The following is a 19,887-nucleotide window of genomic DNA, read 5'->3' as shown; positions in this document are numbered from 1 at the left end:
TGTGTGAATTATAGATTACTGGATTATTTATTCATATTTATCCTGTTCTGAAAAAGGATGTGAAACAGGTGAGGTAGATACAGATAACACATCAGCAGTGAACTATGTGGGTTGGTTTCTTTACCCAGAACTGTGGAACGCAATTCCACACACAATCATGAGAACATAATAAAGGCAGTGGCTTTTGTGTTGGAGCAGCCAGATGCAGACGCTGCATAACTCGCTACTGTGGCTGTCTTCTCTGTGGCATAGCCTACCCTCGCCACAGTACTTAGTGTCCAGAGTACTCCCTGTGAAAGCAGATTGCTTGTTCTATCTGAGTGGATTCTCAGTCCAATTTTAAAATACCACTCGCTATTTTCATATATTGAATTTACATGGACTTAGCTTCTTTACTGCCTACATTATAGAATTCTAGATTTGAACCCATAGTATAAGCTATTCGCAGGTTTCTATAAATAGGTTTCTATGTACAAATTAAAGATAAGCCAAATATGGTGACAGGAAGATCAGCAGTTCAAAGTCACCTCCTACTTATTGAGTTTGATCCTGGGCTACAATGGGACCTTGTCACAAAACAAACAAGCAAAAATATTTGCAATCCTGTCACCACCATGTGACAGAGGGACAGAGACAAACTTGATTTAATCTAGGAATCACAAGTCAAAAAAGGCAGTATCGAGTAGTATTGCCCGAGAAAGGTCAGAGAGAGCACACTCAACACCAGCTTGGTTTCTAGATGAAGTGGGAGGTTAAGATAATGTCAAACAGCAATGCAGGAGCAGGTCAGATGAGCCGGTTGATCTGCTCGTTAATAAAGAATGTCAGCTAAGGAGAACTCTAAGGTGAAGAACACCTGAAGCTGCTGCCAGGAAGCACCAAGCTGGAGATGTCCTCAGAACTTGACTTTTAATTGTTCCACTGGGACAAGATCTCTCTGTGACCAAGGCTAGCCATGAATTTGTAGTCTTCTCCCCTCATCTTCCACAATGCTTGGCTCAGAACATTTCCCCTGTCCCTTTTTGTGCAGTCATAGAACACAGCCTAACTTAGAACTTTCTTGATCATGAGAAGGGTTTATATTAGAATTTTACTTATACTGATGCATATATTAAAACACAAAGCAGCTGGGAGGCTGAAGCAGAAAGATCAAGACTTCAAGGCTAGCCTGGACTGTTCAACAAAACACTGTCTCACGAACAAAACAGAAAACCAAAAGTCAAGCAGCGATGGCACAAAGGTTATGGGGTTAACCAGCTGCTTTTGGATTAGAGTTAAGGCCGCTCCACAGGAAAGAATTCAGACCAGGTACTGTCGATCTGTGCAAGAGCCCATGGGTTGGGAGATCAGAGGGCCTAGGGAGGAATCTACTACTCTTTTTTGGTGAATGATATGTTGGCAAACTTCCTTCTAGACATTTGTCTCTGTGCTCATGAATGAGTGCTTTCCCCCACCGTGGCCAGAGAAGCTTCTCGCTACAGTGTTTGCCATAACTTCCCAAAGACTCATAACTTGTCAAAGTGATAAGAATAAGAATGTATTGAAAACTCTGTCATAACTCTGACATCTCTATCAAACTTCCTCCTCCTCCCCAAAGCTTGGGTACCATCTCAGAAGAGGGACAGAGAGGACTGGGAAGACAGAGAGCTGTGCCGTGAAATGCCATCTCTGAGACACACCATGTTGGTTTACCCATGAATTCACGGTAACTATGATTACTGCCTGAGATCAGTCAACAAGCTCAGTCAGCATCCCTACAGGCAGCAGCGATTGAATTCGGTGGGTTCTTAACAAAAGCACAAAGGAGAGGGCATGAAGTGGGGAGAGGGATGGGCCAGAGATGCCTGTGGGAGGGAGAGGGAAGAGTTGGGGGTTCCTGGGACTAGTAGGAGAGGAAGCTGGGGTAAATGTGATCAAGGTGCATTGTTTAAATGTGTAAAATTGTCAACATGTAATAAAATATATTCTAGTCAGACAATCAAACAAGCTACCACCACAAACATCAACAACAAAAGGTCAACTTTTTTAGTAAGCATCAGACTGCATGGCAGCCAGGGAAATGGCCTTGCAAGGGAGAAAAGCTGACCAAGGGCTCAACGACATGCTTCTGAGTCCTGTTCCTGCGGGGACATGTGAGTCTCTGATGACTTGGGCTTGAAGACTTCAGAGTATCCCAGGGCACCTTCCCAGTCTGCGCTGGCTCCCGTCAGCTTGCTTGTCTCCTCCGTGCTGATGCTTGACCCTCCCGGGCCTTTGGTGTCCCTCCTATTTGTCATCACAGTGATCCCCTCTAACACTCTATTTTTGAGCTTAAGTCCATCTTAGCATCACTTCCCAGAGAACCCTAACCAAGATGATAAAGGATTCCTTAGGAAAATGCCTGTGTTCCAGACTTCTTTCTAAATTTCTCCTTAGATGTTGCTATAGCGTTCCACGTGGATTCCTCACAGTGACCCCCTTTCTCTTTTTCAGTAGATTTTAGGGGACTTTTGGTTCACAAAAATATTAAACAGCATTATAGGATTTTTCCTCATTCTCCTGGCTCACATATGCATAGCCTCCCTTAGAGTCACACTCTCCCACTAGACAAGGTGGCACATTTGTCACAGCAGATGGCTCTCCATCAATACAAGACCATTTTTGTCATTTACAAAGGAGTTCCTTCTCAGTGCTGCTTAGGCTACAGGGTTTAAAGTTTCTAACTTAATTCATTAGCCGATGGTGGTGATAATGGCGTGTAGGGGTGTTTTGCCTGGATGTTAATGTATATATTACATTCATGCAGTGCCCCCAGAGGCCAGAAGATGGCATTAGAACATCCTGGAACTGGCTTACCTATTATGGTTGCGAGCCACCGTGTAGCTGTTGTGAAGCAAATCTGGTTTTCTGCAAGAACAGCAAGTTCTCTTTAACAATCAAGCCATTTCTGCCCCCCCTCCATCTTTTTTTTTTTTTTTTTTTTTTTTTTTTTGAGACAGGGTCTATCTTTGTATTTCTGGCTGTCCCAGACCTTCATGGGTGGACCACTGTCTGCCTCCTAATTTTTTTTAAGGTACAATTATTTATTTGCATGAGTGTGTGTGTGCATGCATGCACCCATGCACATGTGACGGTCGGAGAACAACTTGCAGAAATGTATTCTCTTCTTGCACCATTTTGGTTTATTGGCTTTTGACTTCAGGTTCCCGTGTTTATCAGCAAACTCCTTTACAAACTGAGCCGTTTTATTAGAATGCTCTAGAAGACTGGACTCGGTGGCATGCATGTGTGTTTGTTTTATCAGAATCACACCTAAGAGCTGAGAACCCAGTAGTTAATCCTGAAGCTGACTGCCTCAACAGCAGGAGAGAGCCCCACAACACCTGTCTCTCACTGGAGTTGGGGTGGTGAAGAGCATGGTTGCTATTCACAGGGTTGGGTGTGCACCCCTGGAGTTCCAATCTAGAGGCCCGGAAATATCCTGAAGAACCATAGTCCACTATGAAAGCTTGGGACCACTGATGCTGATATCAGGAAAAGAGTCAGCAGCAGCAATAGATAAATCTGCCTGGTGGTAAGAGGAAAGCAAAGCTAGCGAAAGGAAAAATGATCTTCCTTCTTACTTATTTACCTCTTACCCATTTAATCTGGACAACCAGCAGAAGGTGCTGTTCACAATTGGGGGGGGGGGGCTTTCCCATGTCAATCAAGGCAATCGGGGGCAGGCTTGCTACCTAGCTGAATACTATTTATAACAGGTAGCCAGTAGATCCAACCGTAGCCATCTTGCCAGCCCACTCAGAGGTTATTTTATTCCAGTCTTGGTGGTGAATTACTGCAAATGCCTGCATCATAGAGGCTGAAGCAGGAGGATTGCTTTGAGTTAGAGACCAGACTGGGCTACATGATGATACCATCTCAACAACAGCAAAACAAGTTATATATGACAACCAAGTCTTTTGCAGTTAACTGCAGATTTGTGTCACGTTTATGTGTCAGAGAGCTGAATTTTTGTTATCATTTTCCCTGAACTGTGCAGCTTCTCTCCTTGGTTGGCCTGGGGCTTGCTACAAAGACCTAGCTGGCTTTGAACTCACAGAGAGATTTGTCTGTCCCAGACTCCTGAGTGCCACTGCACCTTTGATTAATGTCTTCACATCTTCTGGGGCTCACTGTGATAAGTTGGCTAGCACTATGGAAAACGTATTGTCATTCTCTCTGCACAGGTTGCCTCAGTTTCCCCACTGGCTTCTTCCCATTCTCGCTGCCACTGTTTTATGCTCTCTTTTCTCCACCCTCCCTTCTCAAGAGCAAACATTCTTCAGCCCTGAGCCAAGTCTCTAACACAGAATTGCTTTTAATCAAACGAGAAAAGCTACAAGAAGAAGAGGTGAAGAAAGAGGAGAAGCTGGTGGAGAAAGAACAGGGGGAGGAGTGTTCTGAGCACCCACATGAGGCACCCCACCTCCTAGGGTGCCAGGCATGCACATAGTGTGTAGACATATATGCGGGCAAAACACTCATACACACAAGATAAGATAAATCTATAAAAAGTATTTTAAGATGAGTCTATGTAGCACAGACTATCTACCTTGGGTGGCCTTTTGTGCTTTTTCTTTTATCTAGAAAACTTTGGGGAGTTCCTGCTGATATTTCTGTAGGTTTGTAGGTTCTGAAGTTATTTGCTGTTGGCCCCATTTTGTGAGGAATTTTATCACTTCAGATATTATATTGCTCACAGATAGAGGTTTTATTTGATTCTGCTTATATCTTTCCATTTTGTTTCCTCTTCAAAGTGTCTTATCTTAATATTATTCTTCTAATTTAAGTTTATGAATACTTTGCCTGCAAGTATGTCTTTGTACCATATACATGCCTGGTGCCCTCAAAGACCAGAAGAAGGCATAGGTTTCCCAGGAACTGGAGTTAGGGAAATTTGTGAAACATCACTTAGGTGCTGGGAATCAAACCTGGGTCCTCTAGAAGAGCAGCTAGCCCTCTTAAGCTCCGAGCTCTCTCTCCAGCCCCACCCAAACCCAAAGTCTCTTAGAAATGATCCCAGAGCCAGATTAGGTACCATATAAAACGGTGTACTCTCAGAAGGCAGGTGGCATGTCTGGTAAAAGAATTAAGACACAAACAAATAGGGAAAGGTATTGAATTACACTGTAAGAAAGCTGCGAGTTCCCTGTGAAAGAGCCACACTCCTGACACACTCGGAAGTTCTTTATTGTGTGTGTGTGTGTGTGTCTGTCTGTCTGTCTGTCTGTCTGTCTGTCTGTCTGTGTCTGTCTGTCTGCTGTGTCTATCTTTCTGTCTGTCTGGGTCTGTCTGCTTGTCTGTCTGTCTGTCCATACACATGCCATAGCATGCATGCCAAGATCAGAGGACAACTTCTGGTAGTTGATTCTCTCTTTGCAGTCAGTATGTGAGAGGCATACAAGGGGGCTTTGTTTTCTTCCTAAGTTGTAAATTTTACAGTGAATTTTTTTTTCTCCAGGTCCTCCATTGGTAAAAGATTTCATGGGTCATTACAGAGTACATTCCAGAAGCCTGTGGAAAATGGGTTGCTAGAGGCCCGGCTCCAAGAATACCACCCTGCCCGGCTTAAAGGGCTTCTAATTAGTTTTATAATTAATTCATTTGATCCAGGCAAACCTTTGCAACTCATTTGGATGAGGATGTCTTTCCTCATTTTGGCATATTACTTTTGATTCATTTTGAAGCTTTTGAGGCTTATCATAAACTTTGTTCCCACAGAGCAAACTTACAATTTAAGTTACATTTATTTATTTATTTATTTATTTATTTATTTATTTATTTATTTATGTGTGAACACACCCATGAACTCATACATACAACAGCATGCATGTGGAAGTTAGAGGATAATCTATGGGAGTTCTTAATGCCTTCCACCATGTGGGTTGCAGGGACTGAACTCAGGTCACGTGGCTTGGTAGCAAGTTCGAAGCCTGCTAAGCCATCTGCAAAAGCCAATAGCAAATTGTCAGTGGTGTCTGCTCTATATTAAGTCAACCCTTCTGTTGCTGAATGACCCTCACTGAATTTCCCAAGTATTCAGTGAGAACTCTAGTTTGGCTGTCCAGAGCCTGAACATCTAACTCTCAGCCTGGTGTTGAACTCTAGAGATAATAAGCTCCCTGTTCTTCACTCCTGGCCTCCCCTGTGGAGTTTCACCTTACTCATGCATGCATAGGCTGATGTCAACAATAGACCCCAGGGATACTTATTGTACAGTTTTAAAAAATAAATTCTTGCTCCATAAAATTCAACCATTTCGGCTTCCTCTTAGGCAGGTGGTGGAGCATGCATTGAATCCCAGCACTTGGGAGGCAGAAGCAGGAAACTCTGAGTTCGAGACCAGCCTGTTCTATAGAGAGAGATTCAGGAGACCCAAGGCTACATCAAGAAACCCTAGCTCAAAAAAAAAAAAAATCCAATATGTGTCTCATCAACTAAGAAAGTCCACTTTATTCTCTTTAGACTCATTTAGGTCTAGATACTACTGTAGTATAGCACTCACTGTGCTTGCTAATTCTTTATGATTAAGAGCCAACCCCGTTCTGGTTACTCTATTATGACTAGAAGCAGAATTACCTTCCTTGTTCTCTTCTCATAATTCTATGTTAATCTATATTTATGAATTAAACAAGCAAACATATGTGGGGGAGAAGCCTGTGGACAAAGATAAAGGGCCAGACAGATGGAATTCTAAGTGTGAAATCTTGGAATAGAGAGTTTGCTGGCCCCTGTATCTGAAATTTCCACTCTACAAGGAGACCCTGTAAAGTCAAGGAAAGGGGTGTGAGTGTGAACGCAGATCCTCTGGGCTCCTTGCTTTTCTGGTCCCCTCAGTCCTGCTTATGCCTCATGGAGAGGGACAAAGGTCTTGGTCTTACAATGTATCACATGATATATTTTCTTACTGAAATGGTTTCTCAGGGACAGGATCTCAGGCAGGCCCACAAAGTAGAAAGAATCAATCCCTGTGTTCTGTGGTCTTTTCCTGCAAATAGATTCACTGGGCTCTGTAGTGTGTTAAACAGACTCTTGTAGACCAGCCAGTGAAGAGGATAGACTGTGCACATTTAAATGCACCCCCCCAAATACCTCAAGATAGAGAGCCTATCTACTTCCATCTGTTTCTGTGGAACAACACATGTCCCTGTCAAAGGACTGACTTGTACATGATTTGTACCTTGGAGTCCTTAGTCTCACAGTTTAAGAGAATAGATTTTAACCCTTTAGTATCTGTTTTCTGTCATCTGTTGCTTTAAGATGGACCATCTCCAAATTCACTGAACATCATCCTTTTTTGTGCATTCTTTATCGACACTTGATTATATAGATGCAAGGGAACCTAATGGGTAGACTCCGGCACATCTGTTATGTAGTTCCTAGGGACTGGCAATTCTTTTAAAGGACAGAGATTACTGGAGTCCTTAATGTACAAGAGGCCAATCAGAGGTTAAGAGTCCTGAAGAACAAATAGGGCCTCATAGTCAGGTGGTCTACAAGCTGGCCTTGGAAGTTTTCTGTCAGCAACCTCAACAATCTGTAAGTGGAAGAAAGAGGATGAGGCATTCAAGGTCAGTCTAAACTACAATGAATCATTAGAAAGAAAAAGGATTTAAAAAGGTGGCTGCGATCCCACTCCTTTGTTCTTCATTGTTTTCTTCTGTTTCAGCTCTCTTTGATGCCCAGACAACTCCTACTAGCCTGATTACCCTGAATTGCAATCTGGTACTTATTCATCAAAATTCCCTTCCTCAAGATTTGGCTTTGCATACATTGCTACTTTGAAGACTTTACACATGACCCACCCACCAGGCAGACGCAAAAGGGGGAATGTCAGAATAGCTTCATTGCACATTGAGAGGGCAGGTGAAACAAAGTTAGACATCGTATCCCTCCATTACTGTGTACAGAGAACGGTTCTGACTACGATCTTGAGGACCAACCAATGACTGAGAAGCACAGAGAGAATAGCAGGTTTTCAAGACCTGACCATAATTTCATAGATAGGAGAACGCCAGTGAAGACTCAGTTCTAACAGGAGTTTGGAGCATTGTTTCAGCACATTGAAAAATGTTCAAAGCCATGTGTTTTGGGTTCTTTGGATGAGAGACAAGTCCCTAGGAATTTCTTAGTACCCGGAAGGAATATTCCTGTTGTTACTCCTGGCACAAACAAAGTGTGTCATCCCCATCTTCATATAAATAACAATCCTCACAGTCATAACAGGAATAGGAACCAAAGCAGACTGAATTGGGCTGCCTTACATCCATGAGTTTGTCCATGAGTTCAGCACAAAGCTGAATAAATATCTCTACTACAACATATTTCGACTCATTATAGACCTCTGATGGAGCAGGATACATTTCTATGGCTAGCTGGCTCAGATTGGCAGTGTGGTGCAAAAAGATCTCCAGGACATCCTTGGAGATGTCATTGTCATACAAGTTGATGCTAGTAGGCCGGGAGCATTTGATCAGGGCAGGCAGAAGGGTCCTGAGGTGAGAATCATCCATCCTACAGTCTTCTAAGTCCAGAGTCTGCAGATTAGCTGCAACATGCTTTAAGAAATCTCTCAGAGGCTTGACATCCAGGTTAGTTAAAGTGATACCTCTCAAGCATAGATGTCTAAGCTAACTGTAGTTCCAACGCTGGGCAAATGACTCCAAGTCTGACTGAGAGAGCTGGCACAGGGTGATCTTGAGAGACACCAAAGGGGCTTCCAGACACCTGAGCAACTCTTTCATGTGGTCTGTGAGAAAATAGACATCATCAATAGTGAGATGCTGGAGACAGCTGAGTTTGCAGAACAGAGAAACGATCTTGCTGATGTTCTGCTTCTCCTCTCGAGTGAAAGTCCTTGTTCCAAAGGTGCGTATGAGCATGAGTTTCCGAAGGTTTCTCCTCTTTCTAATGAAAGGTACGAATGTTGCCAGTTTGGACAGATTCCCCACTGTATTCAGTTCCAACTCCTTGATGAACTCTGGCTGTAGAAATTTTAACACATTCCTGACCTTGGAGACTTTTACTGCTCTGATCTCCAACTTCTCACAGCACAGATGCAGGAAATTCTTCCTCTCCTTTGCCCACTCCAACAACAGTGTTTCGTGTTTATCTTCATGCAGAGAAGACATAAAGGAAAGGTCATGGAACAGCCTCAAATGCTGTTTCCTTGTTCTTGAGTGGCCCTCCACTATTGGCTTCTTAGGCATAGTTCCTACTAAGTGGTCTCTACCCTCTCTCCCATCCTGCATATCTGAGGAAGCATGGTGTTGTTCATCCCTGAAGTCAACCTTTTTAAGCCTGTACATCCTGGGGCAATACTTCCATTTCAGCCATGTGTCTACTCTATCCAGTATAGCCTGGAAGGTCTGAAAATGGGGTTTATTAGTCAGCAACCCAACATGAAGGCAAGCGTAGAGTCAGTACTCCACCAGGATCTTAATTGTCTTTGCTTTTCTTTGAGTGTTGGCCTCTTTGAACAGAGGTGGGAAGAATTCCCTTGTTAGGTACTCCGTATCAGAGACGGTCAATACTTCATTCCTCACCAGACTCTGTGAAGCCTGATTCTGGAGCGTGGGTGGGGCACGGACCATTGTGATGGGTCTTTAGGGAGATGATCCTGATTAGGGCACAGGTGACAGAGTCCTGGGATCAGAGTGTCTTCTCTCGAACATCATCTTTTTAATATATGAGTGCTATGAAACTCTTTATGCCATTCAGAGTAGCTTGAAAAGTCCATGTTCTGTCTACCCAAATAATTTTTAAAAGATTTATAATTTATCTAACCTAGGCGAACACTTGCAAATAATTTGAGTTAAGTTTCCATTTTCTTATTTAGCAGCTTGGACATAATTGAATTTTTATGTAGTGAATAGTTTGGGATTTTCCATTGCTTCTCATTTATTGTACACCTCAGAGGTCCAAAATAAGATAGAAATCGAGTTAGCTGCTTTTGATTTTATGTTATGTCATTAATTTTAAAATATTCATAAATTGTAAAATGAAAAAGAGTGCCTTCAACGAGCACTATTTGGTTAGCTCCTGAGTCTGCCAGGCAGTTTTGGCCTGGGGCAGCTGCAATGTATCTAACACCATCTTCCATACACCTGCACCACTGTGTGACTTATGTGGAGGCTGACTGGTCTCAGACAGCCTCGCATATGTAATGGTTGGCTATCTGTTGTCTATGGACGATGATTGCAAATTCTCCACACACCTCTTATCACTCACAGGCGACTCCAGACACACAGCAAGAATCCAAAAGGAAGTCGGGTGTGATAGCTCATGCCTGTAATCTCCTGCAGTACCAGGAAGCTGACATAGGAGTATTGCTATGAATTTGAGGCCAGCCTGGTCTATCTAGTGATCCCAAGCCAACCTGAACTGTAGGGCAAGATTATCTCTAAACAAATGTGCAGATGAGAGATTCTTAGAGAAGCAGTGACCTACATTCCGGTGTTCAAGTTCTGCCTACGTTATATTTGCTGGTGAGGAAGCTTTCCGGCCCAATTTAAGGATCAAGGAAGAAAAGATTTATTTGTGGGGTGTGTGGAGAACTATGGGCATTTCTACAGACTGTCAGATTAAAATGAAATTCAAACAAGATTTGATAGAGAAAAAAGAACCAGTGTTGGTTGAAGGGGCCTTGCCTCTGAGATAGGGCAGATATCTGGGCAGAGGGAAGAGTTGACCATATACCTTCTCACATGCTGTTCTGACCTATGACCTCCAGATTCATTTTTTCGATGAATTCCTAAATTAAATCTACCTACGGAGCCTCCAGGCTTCAATATGTTCAAAACCAGGCTTGCTTTCATATGCAAAGACTAGTCTTTCTCCAGTATTTCTGTTTTAGGCTAATGCTGTCTATCTGCCTAGGCTGGAAGGCTCACTACTTAGTAACCCTTTCTTATCTCTCCCTCCTCACTCACTTACAGGTCCTGGATTCCATCTGCCCAGAGTTTTGTTCCACCAAGGGAATTCTGTGTGTGTGTGTGGTGGGGGGGGTGAGGAGAATAGTTCTTAGGCTTCATTTCCTTCCTTCTACACTGAGTCCTGAGATCATACTCAGGTCACCAGGTGTGCATAACAAGATACTTTACTTGCTGAGCTATTTTGCCAACTCTGATCCTCTAAAAACATGTGTGTGTGTGTGTGTGTGTGTGTGTGTGTACACATGTGTGTGAGGGTATGCTTATGGAAGCAGAGTTTTTGAAACAGGGTCTCTGACTGGAGCAAACATGTCCCTGACCCATTCTCAAGTCCCCATTTCCTTTTCTTTGTGGGCCCCATCTTCTGACTTTCTGCAGAATACGCTAAGGAGGTCTTAGTCGACTCAACTTAGATTTTCTTCCAACTCTGAGCCATTCAGGGAAGCCTTCTTTGTAAGAACCAAGCTTGTTCACATCACGTCTCTGCCTAAGAATATAACTGGGTCCTGTGCTATTTGTCTTTCTGCCAGTCTGACACAGACCTAATACAATCAGCTTACGGAGAGGTGGGGCTTGTTCTGGTCCACTCTTTTGAAGTCATGGTGTATGTTCAGTTGGCCCACTGCTCTTGGGTCTGGTGCTAGGCCACCCAGGGTGATGGCAGATGAAGACCACTCAGCTCTTGCTGTAAAACAAAAGAGAAAGACAGAAGCAGGGCCTAGGATTCTCTCCTTCATGTATGTGCCTATGATGGCCAGGAGACCTCCTAACACTTAATGGGCCCATCAGTTTCAAATTGCATCATAATAGACTCTGAACCTTCACTATATGGTTGGGGGAATACGTAAGATCCAAACTACAGTCCTATTGCCTGTGGAGCCAAGGCCCAGCGCTGCAGGAACCTGATTTACAATGAGCTCTCCCTCCAGCTCTGCCTGACTGACCCATCTCATCTCCTGCCCCTCTTCCCACCTCGTGCCCTTTTCTACAGCTTCCCTATCAACAACACATGCCCTTTTGCAATCCTTGCCTTTGGCCAATCTTGTTTATTCTCTTCCTTGGATATACGCCCTCTCTTCTCTCTCTGGTAAATTCTTATTCATTATTCATCAGTGACAAACTCACAAAGTGGTCACCTCCCTGTTGATGAGCCACCAAGACACAGTCACTTTGGAATTCCTATGCCTGGTTGCCCTTTGCTCTAGAAGTGGCCATTGTTCACACACTGACCACACCACATGGCTTCTTTGAATACCTTCTCTGTTCACCAATTTTTTTTTGAGCCACCATGTCATTAATGGGGATTTCGATCAAGCCCTCTGGAAGAGCAGCCAGTTCTCTTAACCACTGAGCCATCTTCCCAGCCTGCCAAATTTTAACCACATGGATTCCTTTTCTCTGAGGTGGAACCTGGAAAACCAACATTTTCCTTATAGTTAGCAAGCAGCTAAAGGACTCAGATTCAAATTAGGTGTAAAATAGATTTAAAAACTGGAATTTGGGGACTGGATAATGGCTAGATGGCTCAGCCGTTAAGAACAGTACACTGCTCTTCCAGAGGTCCTGGATTCAATTCCCAATAACCACATGGTGGCTCACAATCATCTGTAATGGGATTTGAGTCCCTCTTCCATCATGCAAGTGTACATGCAGATAGAACACACACACACACATAAACACACAAACATAATATATATGTATGTGTATATATGTGTGTGTGTGTATATAGATCTTTTAAAAATTGGAATTTTTTAAACACTTTTGAAGAAACATGAAAATGCTACAAAACCATTTGTTACCTTGTCCCTGCAGAATTCACCAATGCTGAGCATATATGCACATCCTCTTACTGAGTTTGAACCCCTGTGTGTGTCTCCAATAGAAATGAATGCTTATGTCTGAGGACCACACCAGCTTTATTTATAATAACTCCAACATGAAAACAATCTATATGTCCACCCACAGTTGACTATGGGATAGTCATACCGTGCAATAGGAGTATACATTTTTTAATGGCCAGAAGCAAGAATATAAATAATTTTCACACATTAATACTGAGTGGAGGTATTTTCTTACCTTTTGTTGTTATGTTTCGTTTTTGTTATGTTTTTTGGTTTGTTTTGGTTTTGGTTTATTGAGACAAGGTTTCTCTGTGTAGCTCTGGCTGACCAGGAACTCACTCTGTAGACCACCAGGGTGGCCTGAAACTTAGAGATCTGTCTGCCTCTGCCTCCCAAGTGCTGGAATTAAAGGCATGTGTTCCCGGGCCCACCATGATTTGTATGCTTTTACCACAATGTAGTTTATATCTTGTAACAAATGTAGAGAAAATAATGGAATAATAACGCATGTTCTCTGAATGAGTAAGTGAAGGATTGAAATCATGAGCTGCATCTTCAAAGAAGCGAAGAAGAAGGTGTTGCAGTGTGGTGGCATTCCATTTTAGAGCAGTGGTCTTAAGCCTCTTCGTATGTTAATGATATCCAAAGGATTGTTACTGAACTTCCTTCGCTTAATACCACTGCCTTTGCATATTAGTGCGACTTAAGTAAAGAAAGTTACTAGCAGTAAAAGATGTGACGCACACCTTATGGGTCTGACGTTCAATTCACTGTGAGGAGTATATTGAGCCCTTTCAGAACTGCAAAGCTTCGCTAATGTCCTTCTCCGTGCGGTTTTTAATCCCTTGATGCTTTATGGGATGCGAATCCAAACTAATTCTTCAGACTCTTGAGGAGAGTGGAGAAGTTGGCACTAGTGCTTACAAACAGCATCACAAACCGCCCAGCACGTGATTGCCCAAACCACCCAGAGTGAAGGAGTCCTAATTGCTGGGCGGCCTGGCCAGGGGACGTGCCTCTCCCATCCTTCTCCAGATGGGGTTGGCTAAGCAGCCACTCACCCAGCCAGCCGGATTGCCAAGAGCTGCCAAGGAACTCCAGTGGGTGACCCACTGCAGCTGCACCCCTGCTATTACAGAAACCAGACCAGGCTGGGGGGGTCAGTTCCCGACATGTCCGGTAGGGGGCGGCGCTGCGCCGCATCCGGGGGCGAGGGGCGGGACTGTGGTACCCGAGGCTCCCGAGACCTCTGCACCTGACCGCGCGGGGGCACTGTGGAGCGACCCGGCCAGCTCCCGCCTCCCAGCCTTGCTTAGTCGCTGTCCTTTAACCCTCCACTGTCCCTCGCAGGGGCAAGGGGGCGGGGTCCGGCGGCGAGCGTGATAGGGCGGGCAGGCTAGCGCCCAGGTGAGTTCTTCCAGCACTGCTGGGCCCCGGGAGGACTGCGTCTGAGCCTGCAGAAGAGGCACAAGAGGAGATGCCGTTGTCGCCACCATCGCAGGGCGACCCCAGGGAGGCCAGCCCGTCCAAGGCCCCCAAAAAACACCCCACCTTCCATATCTGGCGCTCCAAGAAGAAGCAGTCTCCATCGTCCAGCTGTGGGGTGTTTATCCCACACCCGCCCGGGGCTTTCGGGGAGACCAGGTAAGCGCTGAGTGTTCCGATCCCCCCCTGCTCTGTGGCTCGGCCGGTTTTGCAAAGTTCGTCTCGCCCCGAAACTATGCTACAGGGTCCAGGACCCTCAGCCTGTTCTCTAGAGTCTCATGCGTGGGACCTTAGTTTTGACTTTCTTAAGTCTGCACCTGCAGCTGAGAAAAGCAGGGTAGCCAAGGGTTGGAATCAAAATGAATGCCTTTAGGAATGCCTTGGAGCTCTGGAAATACTCTAATTTTAGCGCCTTAATCGTAAAGTACCTCATGTTCCTGGATATTAGTCTCCACTATTCTCACAGATCCAGAAGAGGAGGAAGTAGAGGGGCTAGCTGACTCTATTAAATGGATAGAGAAAAGGAGGCCTTGGGGTAAATGTCCCCCAGAGACTCAGTGAGTGGCCAAACCAGGGAGTACCTCCTTCTTAAAATATAAGGATTGCGACTGTACCTTAGTGACAGGGTGCTGGCCCAGCTTGTGTCAGTCCCTAGGTTCACTTCTCAACACCAAAAGGAAAAAAACTTGGCTCCTGTATTTTTTAATTATACATAGATTTGTGTGTGTGTGTGTGTGTGTGTGTGTGTGTGTGTGTGTGTGTGTGTCTGTGTGTGTTGGTTTTATTGTATATGTGTAACTTTCAGTTATCCTATCAGAATTGATGGTTAGTTTCCTGTCTATCAAAATGTAATAACACATGACTCTTGGTATTTTATTCAAGAGAAAACAAATTGATACCAAAGTGGCAAGTAGATTTTCCTTCTAGAACCTTTCTGTGTTTTAGGCCAGTCAGGAAACACTTCGTTCTGTCCTTCAGAACTCTGAGGAACTCTGTGCTAACAGAAGCTCTGGAAACAAATGTACTTGTCAGCTCTTGGAATGTTTTTCTAGTCAGGGCATCTTTACAAGCATTTCACTATACCTGGGAGGAAGTTCTAGAAATTTAAAGCAGACGGCCAGATGATCAGTGCAGCTTCCACTGGGCCCAGGTCCTAGCACAGACTTTATTGTTGTTGTTTTCATTATCACTTAGAGTCCCATGTTTAGCCCAGACCCAACGGAACCTTCATCCTCATTCCACAGCCTTCCAGGCACTGGGAATACAGGCTGTGTTGCCATCACAACTTCCTTCCACATCCCTCATCATCTCTAGAACATTCTTAATACCTAATATGCTATAAGTGCTGTATAAGTGGTTGTTAAATAGCTTACTTAGGAAATAATGTCAAGGAAAAATAGTTGTGTAAACAATACAGATACAGTATTTTTCACTAGTATTTTCTCTCTATTTTTAAATTTAGTATTTACTTTTAATGGTGTGTGTGTGTCTGTGTGTGTGTGCACGTGCGCATTGCACAGACACCCTAGGACATCAGGTCCTTTGGAGCTGCTGTTACAGGCTGTTCTAAGCTGCCAGATTCAGAGGTTCAGCATAAAGAATGTGGGTTCTCTACATCCTTAACCACTGAGCAATCTCTTCCCTCTCTGGTATTTTCAATGTTTGGTTGAGATGTGGAAGTTGATTGTATCAGAAAACAAAATAAAACCTCTCTCCTGCCCCCCCCCCCCGGTCAGGGTTTCAGGGTTTGGTATCGTCCACAGTTTCAGGTGCCCGGTGGGCTGTCTTGAAATTATCTTCCCTCTTCTCAGGATCAAGGAGACTACTATGTTACTCGTCTCAAACATGAGTTTAAAACTCTTATCATAAAAGCAAAGCTATCGAGGGAGAAGTGGGAGGTAGGGTAGGATGGGGAAGTGCCTCTTGTGCTAGAAGAGCTGACTGTTGCTAAGATACCTTACGGCTCCAGATTTTCTGTATCCTGTGAATGAGCATCTGCGGCTTTAGAGTGACCATCCTTAAAGCCAGTTGTTTCTTTCCACACACTAGGCTGAATATGGCTGCCTTTCTTCCTGCAATTCACTCATAAAATCTTTCCACCTTGACCTTGGCAAGCATGCTAATCCTGTGTTATTTTCATAGAAATACTTACTGCATAATGGGGTCAAAGCAGTGTCACACATATCACCTTCATCACAGGCCAGCAGTGTGCACTGAGGGTTGTGGTAGCTGTGGCCAGAGTGGCTGCCCTGAGCAGACCTTAGCGGGTACAGACATTTGTCTATTTTAATTGATGTTCTGTTTTGCAAAGAGTTTATTCAGGGCCTTGATTCTCTAAGTTTGAATTCCTGTGTAAGTGTGACACTCAGTTAAGTCATCCTGGCAAGTTACTAACCATTTTGTGTCATAATATCCTCACTCAGAAAAAGGAAATAACAAGTGGTTGTTCAGTTAAATAGATGAATGTATCCCAAGGGCCTAGAAACACTGACTCTTCTTTACATTTTAAATTTTCTTTTCCATTTTATTTTCTTTTAAAGGAAAAAAAAATTTTTTTAAAGCTGGGTGTGGTGGCATGTGTCCTTAATCCTAGAATTTGGGAGGCAGAGGCAGACAGATCTCTGTGTGGCTGAGGCCTGCCTAATATACAGAGCGAGAGAGTTACAGGCCAGCCAGGGTTACAGAATCAGACCCTGTTACAAACTAAACCAAACCATAACTTTTTTTTTACATTTAGAGAGAGAGAGAGAGNAANAAAACAAAACAAAAAATTAATAAAATTAGAAGAAATTGGTGTTAGGGCTCATCGGTCAAGGTCTTAGCTCGCATGCCTAAAGCCCAAGTTGCATGTTTAGTGCTGCCTCTCTCCCTGGCCCCCACCTCCTGAAAGAGCTGCTAGCTTAAAGCTGGAAACAGTGAATTGACATGGCTGTCCTGGAGCTTGGTGGACATCAAACAGAATGACTCCAAGCACTATAGAAGCTGGTGAGCTTGGAGACAGCCAGACTCAGATGGTAGATGGGTCTCATCATGCTCTAAAACTCTACAGACCTCGCATCGGCTGGGGCACAAAGAGAGAGAGTCCCAGGGACAGTGCCTGACTTGGTAGGGTCCCTATTGCTGTGATAAAGTGCCATGACCAAAAGCCGCCTGGGGAGGGAAGGGTTTACTTCAGCCTAGTTCCATATCATAGACCATCACCGAGGGAAATCCGGTAGAAACCTGGAGGCAGGAGCTGATGCCAGACCATGGGAGGACGCTCCGTACTTGGTTGGCTTGCTCAGCCTGCGCTCTTATAGCTCTCAGTATCAGCGGTCCAGCAGTAGCACCATCAGTCTCCATCCTTTACCTGTAAACTGGAAATAACCGTGTTTCCCTGGGAGACCTGGGTAGTGTAGATAGAAAAGCCCCGTGTCTCAGTCAGGGTTTCATTGCTGTGAAGAGACACCATGATCACGGCTGATCTTACAGAGGAAAATGTTTAATTGGGGCTGATTTGCAGGTTCAGAGGTTCATCCCATTGTAGTCATGGTGGCAAGCACAGAGGAGTACAGGCTGACATGGTGCTGGAGAAGGAGTTGAGAGTTCTACACCTGGATGGACAGGCCGCAGGAAGAGAGAGGGAGAAAGCCAGTGGGCCTGGCTTGAACTTCTAAACCCTCAAAGCTGTGAAACCCTCAAAGCTGTGAAACTCTTCCTCCAACAAGGCCACCACATCTCCAGTAACACAACTTCCTGTTAGTCTGTGGGGGCCATTTTCATTCAAACCACCACACCTTGGCAGGGAAAGGTGGGTACAGGGGCAGGGGGATGTGATGAGAGTCGCCGCTGTTATTTTAACAATGCCCATACATTTAATGCACACACTAGTACTTTTAAGTTAAAGTAAAGAACTTCAGGATCCCAGAAGACATCATAACTATCTCCAACAGTCTTTGAAGTCCTGTAAATATGTGGGTTTTTTTTTTCTTTCTGGGCAGGGTCTTACCTATGTAACTGTGTCTGGTCTGGGACTTGATATGTAGACCAGGCTACCCCGGAACTCATAGAAATCTAACAGGACCATAATGGTCCTTGATAAGCAGAGGGTAGGAATGGGTGGGGGAGTGTCGGGGCAGGGTGTGGAGGAAAGCTTCAGCCTCAGATGAAGATGACAGATGTTGGCTCTCTCCCCTCTCCCAACCTGGTGCCAGAAAGTAGGCTGCCCACTATCAACCCTAGTAAGAATTTACTTCCCTGACAGCTATCACTCTTCACTCCTTGTCTGACTTTATAAGGTTTTTTCCCCTTGGATCCCCTCTCCCCTGAGTAAGTAGATGAAGTATCTTCCAACACCCCTGGACAATTGTACACAGCCACACTAACATTGCCCCAGAGACCCTGGCTACCTCCCCAGTGGCATAAATACCACCCTCCCCTCACCCCCCAATATACTGAACCAGTTCTCCAAAGCTGCTCCCAGGAGTGTGTGTTCTGTACCTGCACACCGACAGCCGACCAAGGCCCTACATTGCACCCACCCAACGCAGCCAACCTTCCCTCCCTCCAGCCCAGCCCAGTTACAGCAGGTTGGCTATCCCAAGAGGGAGAAGCAGACACTGAGCAGCAGAGATCCACCTGCCGGTGCCTTCCCATATTGGGATTAAAGGTGTACATCTCCATTCCCAGTTGATGGATGTTGTTGTCGGTGTACATGAGCAAGGCCGCTCGTACACCGAGTAAGTTAAAAACATTGATGTACAGGTTCAATCCCAGCACCAACAATTAAAAAGAAGAAAGGATGATTTCAGCATATCTCATTAGGAAGCCAAAGCTAACATCAAAAGGAGTTGCTTCTGACGGGAGTTCAGAGCCCAAACTGTGTGTTGATAAGGTTGCCACTAATCTCTGTCATTGTCACCTTGTTCATTCCGTCTCCACACATCAAGTCATAACCTGCTCAGTCCATCTACGTCCTGAGGAGTGGCTTAAGCCGGAGAGTCGTAAAAGACCTTGGAGACTTGCGTTCTCTTTCCATTTCTGCTTTGAAGTTTGTTCCCTTGGAGGTAGGAGGTAGGAAAGTGTCCGTAGCCTCACACATGCAGGCAAACCTTTCTCTCTGCAGCCGTACCTTGGCCCTGCTGCTTCAGCTTCTGGTCATAAATCTGAGGCCAGTGACGGGTGCTCTGTTTATTGGCATAAATATATCAATGGGTTACACATATCAGATGCTGGGAATAGTTTGTTCCTACCAATCTTTGTAGAACATTGCGAACGCACGCCTGTCTTCAAGTCTGGGTTCACGGAAGGGCCATTTGGGTTTCAGAAATGTCCAAGTGGAGGGAGAGGGATTTACTCATGGGAAAATCTTTGTCTGACTGCGTTGAAAAGATTACGAAGCCTGAGTTGTGTGGTTTTTTGTTTCCCTTGAAAATTCTATCAAATAATTGCACAGTCTCCATCTTACATTGTATTTGTTTGTATAAAAGGTTTGGAGATCCTGCTTATGAAAGCCATGTAATCTTAACTTTAGAAACCATCTTCCTGGATTCTTTTTGTTTGTTTGTTTGCTTGTTTGTTTGTTTTTTCGAGACAGGGTTTCTCTGTGTAGTCCTGGCTGTCCTGGAACTCAC

General features: G+C 44.5%; 1 protein-coding gene and 1 pseudogene across 1 annotated transcript in view; one reads left to right on the top strand and one right to left on the bottom strand.

Annotated features, from left to right (window-relative positions):
- Nucleotides 1-8,174: 8,174 nt before the first annotated feature.
- Nucleotides 8,175-9,611, bottom strand: LOC110302798 (annotated as a pseudogene).
- A 4,594-nt stretch (nucleotides 9,612-14,205) lies between these two features.
- Nucleotides 14,206-19,887, top strand: part of Crybg1 (crystallin beta-gamma domain containing 1) — a 196,654-nt gene continuing 190,972 nt past the window's right edge. The window contains exon 1 of the mRNA XM_021174985.2: nucleotides 14,206-14,434. Coding sequence (XP_021030644.2) covers nucleotides 14,268-14,434 — 167 coding nt within the window. The 5' untranslated portion in view covers nucleotides 14,206-14,267. The remainder of the gene's footprint in view (nucleotides 14,435-19,887) is intronic.

The sequence above is a fragment of the Mus caroli genome, chromosome 10 (assembly GCF_900094665.2).
Source record: "Mus caroli chromosome 10, CAROLI_EIJ_v1.1, whole genome shotgun sequence".
Taxonomy (NCBI): Eukaryota; Metazoa; Chordata; class Mammalia; order Rodentia; family Muridae; genus Mus; species Mus caroli.
The sequence above is the reverse complement of the archived record's forward strand: the minus strand, read 5'-3'. Positions and strand labels throughout refer to the sequence as shown.